The 5518-nt window shown below is 44.1% G+C and overlaps 1 protein-coding gene across 2 annotated transcripts; it reads left to right on the forward strand.

Annotated features, from left to right (window-relative positions):
- Positions 1–364: 364 nt before the first annotated feature.
- On the forward strand, positions 365–5184 carry rmnd5b (required for meiotic nuclear division 5 homolog B). 2 transcript variants are annotated; one of them, XM_047584866.1, is made up of 10 exons: positions 365–455; positions 1731–1904; positions 2059–2201; positions 2287–2424; positions 2581–2681; positions 2844–3010; positions 3226–3391; positions 3609–3711; positions 3802–3956; positions 4214–5184. In XM_047584866.1, the coding sequence occupies exons 2-10, from the start codon at positions 1766–1768 to the stop codon at positions 4275–4277; spliced, it is 1176 nt and encodes a 391-aa protein (XP_047440822.1). In that variant the 5' UTR covers positions 365–455; positions 1731–1765; the 3' UTR covers positions 4278–5184. The 2 variants fall into 2 exon arrangements, with proteins under 2 accessions (XP_047440822.1, XP_047440821.1); XM_047584865.1 differs by having other exon boundaries at positions 405–499.
- The last annotated feature ends 334 nt before the right edge of the window (positions 5185–5518 follow it).

Genomic DNA, 5518 nt, shown 5'->3' on the forward strand with positions numbered 1-5518 from the left:
TTATATACATGACGAGTTAAGATCAGGAGTATTGGTAATTAGTTGACTGAGCACAGCTGTGTGCCACATGCGCACCAGCCAATCTGTAGGAGCCTGAATTCTAAGTGAATTGTTGGGGATCAAATACTTATTTCCCTTAATAAAATACATAACAATTTATAACTTTTAGATTGTGTGTTTTTTATGCATTTTCGATTGATATTCTGTCTATACTCATAACCAGTAAACAACCATAAAAACCAGAGTCTGATCATTTCTATGGAGGTGGGCAAACTTACAAATTCAGCAGGGGATCAAATACTTATTTCCCCCACTGTATAATCAGAGAATTCGTTTATGTCGCAGAGAAAGGGAGTTTTATTTTGAAATGACCAGTTAACGCAGAATGCGACACCGGAAGTTCCGCATTACCACCGCTACTATCTACTACTGGTGGTGAAGTGTTGCCATAACAGGCAAGTGGCTAACGCTAATGTTTGCTAACTAATTAGCACGATAGGTGAGTGTGTTTTCATTTCAAATGACCCGTGTATTTAGTTGAACGGCGACATGTGATTCAGCTGTTGGACCAATGCCGAATGAGGAAGACAAGCGGGTTGTTGTCGCCGTCTTGTTGGATTATTTAGGCCCTATTTAGGCCAGTTAGCTAACGTCGAGCTAACACAGAGCTAGCTAGCGAGCTTTTTGTAGCCAAGCCAGCGGCTGTTTGTTTATGTTAGCTCTGCGACACCTCCTATTTATAAATTACCGCACTGAGTCGAAACAAATCGTTGACAATTTGAGCACTTCCCGTGTGTGGTTGTTAGAGAATACACTCAGTATGTGAACCTTTGTATTGTTGTGTTAAACTGGACGTCTGCTTTAGTGTTAATGTTGGTTAGCTCCTCTCGGTAGGTGGACATTTTCTGTGTGTAGCGGAGAGTTACAGCAAACCTTCCCCCACTCGATGTCTTTAAAGTTTTTCTGACGATGAAGTAATAACGTCAGCACGTGGACCAGCGGCTCAGTGTAAATATTTAGTCGCGGTTTTATTTCGTTTCTTACTGATTAAGTTTTATGGTCGAGGCGCTAACTCCGACTGAGGTTAGTAAACAGCAGGCCGCAAAAACACACTGTGTCTGGTTTTAATGTCAGCAGTGTCACACCAGGCGATACGATTAATCACAGCGGCACTGGGTGGGTTTGTTTTGTCTTATCTTGTCACAAAAAACAATATCTTTCAGCTGTCAGAGGCCTCTTTGTTTTCTTTTTTCTTTTTTTTAGCGTGTTATTGTTCTTCAGCTTTTGTGTTGACTTGTTGTAGAAGCAGCTGAGTGACAAGCAGGGGCCTGGCCATGTAAAATAAGGTTTATCAATCCTTGCAAGAAAGTGCTTTGCCGCTGTCATCTCACGCGTTTGTCTGTAAATCCGCATTTTTGTAGGACTTTAGTTTGTGATAAATGTCACGTGTACCACATCCACGCAGAGTTGTGAACGATGAAGTTGGTGTTGGTCTGAGTAAAAGTCATAGATGTATCAGTATTATTGTACAATTTCAAGCAGTTTATTTTCCAAATGTAAAACTGTCCAACTTGCTGCATATCTTGTGAAGAGTTCTTCTTCAAAACAAGATCAAAATTATTATTTATTTAGCAACAAACATCAGATACCTCAATCAGATAATAACAACCCTTTCTTACTAATTGATAGGCAGGGCCTTTGTGTCTCTCTGTTTGTCTCTTTGAGTCTAGGTGTTGTTGTGTGTGTGCGTGTTCCAGTCTGAACCATGGAACAGTGTGCATGTGTGGAGCGGGAGCTGGAGAAAGTGCTCCACCGCTTCGTAATGTACGGCCACCAGTCTGAGGAGAGGCTAGACGAACTCCTGCGCAGCGTCTGTGAGATACGGGGACAGCTAGTTGCTTTCGGTAAGAACGTAAAATGTGTGCGGATGCAGTAAATGAAATTACATCTAGACTTGACACTGTGCTTTGTTGTCCTCACTCATTGCTGTAACCTAACTCAAATGACCCTGGTTGCTATAACCATCAGCACTGAAAGCTTTTACTATTTTTTTTGCAGGAGTACAAGATGCAGACTTATCGGTCTTATCCCAGACTATGGCCCAATGCTGTAAGAACATCAAAGAAACAGTGCAGATGCTGGCCTCTCGACATAAGGACATCCATGGCAGTGTGTCAAAAGTTGGCAAAGCCATTGACAGGGTAAGCGGAGGCAGTAACTTTCTCTAACATGCGACATGTGTCTTACGTATACTTCACCTTCGCCTCGGGCGTTTCCTCTCTGTAGAATTTTGATGCAGAGATCAGTGCTGTGGTGGCAGAGACAGTGTGGGACACACCAGAGAGACAGAAATACCTGAGTGAGACCATTGTGGAGCACCTGTACAGACAGGGGATGCTCAGTGTAGCAGAGGACCTTTGTCAGGTAAATTACCGAAACCTTCAAACTAACGTCTTAAACTCTGCCTGAATTCCTTTTTGTACAGAGTCAAATGCTCTGAACCGTCATTGTCGAACTAAATATCTAGTGTAAGCCTGGTTTCTGTGAACATAATTTCTAATAACTTGTTCTGACCTCTAGGAGTCCGGTGTAGTTATAGACATGAGTATGAAGCAGCCTTTCCTGGAGCTAAACAGGATCCTTGAAGCTCTGAGGATGCAGGACCTCAGGCCAGCATTAGAGTAGGTTTTCTTTCTATACATTTATTTTTTTTACATCTGTCTGTCTGCAGTCATCTTTAAAAAATGAACTCCACTCTTTCGTAAATCTGTTCGGTCATGTAGAAATTCTTCGTGAAGCGTTCATTCAGTTGACTGTGTTTGGTCATGCCTGTGCCTCGTTAGGTGGGCAGTGACGAATCGGCAGCGCCTTCTGGATCTGAACAGCAGTTTAGAGTTCAAACTGCACCGCTTGTACTTCATCAGCCTGCTCAGCGGGGGAATTAACAACCAAATGGAGGCCCTGCAGTACGCCAGGCACTTCCAGCCCTTCGCCTCCCAGCACCAGAGAGGTAGGCAGTGTACAGTCATCGTTATGCTGACACACATGCTTGAGTTGTGTTTCACAAGTATTTAATGCTTTCCTTCGTACGACAAGTCACAAATTATTAGCAATGAAGACGGAATTAAATTCCCCTTAAAGTAGTATAAAAAGCGTTGCCGAACCCACTTCACGTCACTCATGTAATACTGTTTGTGTCTGCTATTTTCTGCCACTTAATTGCAGATATCCAGATCTTGATGGGCAGTCTGGTGTACCTACGCCATGGCATCGAGAACTCTCCCTACCGCAGTCTGCTGGAGACGAATCAGTGGGCAGAGATCTGCAACATCTTCACCAGAGATGCCTGCTCTTTATTGGGTCTCTCCGTAGAGTCTCCACTAAGTGTTAGGTTAGAAAAAACACGATCTGGCCCTACATCTTGCCAGCTTTTAAAACTGTAATATTTGCATTTTGAACTGAAATACTTGGCTGATGGATTATTCTAGTTTCTCCTCTTGTCTCAGTTGGAGCTGAGATATAAACAGTGTCACTGTGTGCTCGTTCTTGCCTTTGTATTTCAGCTACAGTAAAAAATGATCAGCACTGTCGTCTGTGTTTCCCTGCAGTTTCGCATCGGGGTGCATGGCCTTGCCAGTTCTGATGAACATCAAACAGGTGATAGAGCAGAGACAGTGCAGTGGAGTCTGGACGCACAAAGACGAGTTGCCTGTGAGTCCCCTTGAATTTTAAAAAGGCGTTCGTCTCTCTTCGTTTTGTTTTCGAGCCTTGGTTTAAATCACACCCCGTCTGTGTGCGTAGATTGAAATTGACCTCGGGAAGAAGTGCTGGTACCACTCCGTGTTCGCCTGCCCGATCCTTCGGCAGCAGACCTCAGAGAGCAATCCTCCCATGAAGCTCATCTGTGGACACGTCATCTCCAGAGATGCTCTCAACAAACTCACCAACGCTGGGAAGTAAGTCGACAAAGCAGAGTTTCGATTTCTTCTCTATGTTTTATTTTATATGTGATTATTTTACAGTAGCAGAGTCTAAAAACATTCAGTTGGAAGGTTTGACGATTAGCTGCTGATCCTTTGTCTCGGTCTTATGTAAGACTATGTCCAAAATATGGATTGCACAGTTTGCACAGTGAAGATGCGTTGATGTAAAGAGTCCCAGACAATAACACCCTCTTCCTGCTTTCTCCATTTCTCCATTTCTCCATCGTCAGGTTGAAATGCCCGTACTGCCCCATGGAGCAGAATCCGTCACATGCCAAGCAGATCTATTTTTGATACCGCACCTCCTCTCCTCAACAAGGATGAAGTCACCTGGAGCTCCTTGCGTCTCCAGGATCATTTGCTCTGGCCCTTTTTCCTCTGTCCCCGGCCTCCACGGCCTGTTATTGTAAGCATTAAGGTTTTACCCCAGTGCTCCTCTGGACAGCCTCGGCCATCCTTGCAACCCACCCCGGACCCTTTGCTAAACACACGGCAGGGATGGCCCAACATGTAGTAGAGAGAGGAAACTGTCAGTAATGAGAACATCCTCGCGAAAGAAGCGCCTCTGAAAAAGGATCATTCATTGAAACTCATTTGCTCAAATGCCTGCAGAGTTATAGGCTTATCTTTTTAAAGTATGTAATACTTTATAGTGTTTGTTTTCTCAGCTTTATCGACTGTTTGAGTTGGACGACTGCTTCTTTTTTTTTTCTTGTTTCTTTTTGTTTTTTGACAGAAGCAGCTGAATGATAATGAATGGGTGTAGAATCTGGGTAAATGGTGTAGATAGACAGATTCTGATTTCAGGCTGGTAATAAACTTCTATTATACATGAGAAAAACACACAGAGTAACAGAGTGTATCCAAGGTTTATTATTTGCTGGTGAAGTGAGCTGTGGAGGTCCGTCTCGAACGGAGCTCTTGATTGTGACCCATCGCTCCTCCATGATGTAACAACGGCCTCACGTAGCTTGAGCGTCGCTCTCGGCTGATGCGCCCGTTCGATTCATCGGAAGAATTCGTCAACGGTGGAAGAGCTTTTTTTATTTTTCAATTCTTTTCTTTTTCCTCCATTGACTGACTGCACCAGCAAGATTTTCCTCACTATAGAAGCCATTTGTCTTGTCCTGTATATGTATTTAACAAACACGACAAAAGAAAAAAAAAAAGCAAACAAAAAAAAATATATACTACTGTGAAATGTGTTTTTGTTCTATTTTTCCCCCCCTCGCAGCCGTGTGTGTGTGTGTAAGATGGCAAAACTGGAGATCATAATCAACACTACCGCGCTACATCCAGGCCTGAGCTCGCGTCACGGCCGCGAACGTCGCTCCCGCTCGGCCGCCCGTGCGCCGTGTGCCCCAAGCTTGCGCGCCGTGTGATATTTTGGAGCTGTGAAGTGGTGTGGCGGCAGCCGTGCGCAGGCTCGTGATTAAGCTTTACTCGTCGTGGATGGGGAAAGTCTCCTGACCATTGTGGCTGTTGTTCGACATATATACTCGCCTCCGCTTCGTGGGGTTGCCTTTTGTTTTTTT

This window comes from Mugil cephalus, chromosome 5 (genome assembly GCF_022458985.1).
Source record: "Mugil cephalus isolate CIBA_MC_2020 chromosome 5, CIBA_Mcephalus_1.1, whole genome shotgun sequence".
NCBI lineage: Eukaryota > Metazoa > Chordata > Actinopteri > Mugiliformes > Mugilidae > Mugil > Mugil cephalus.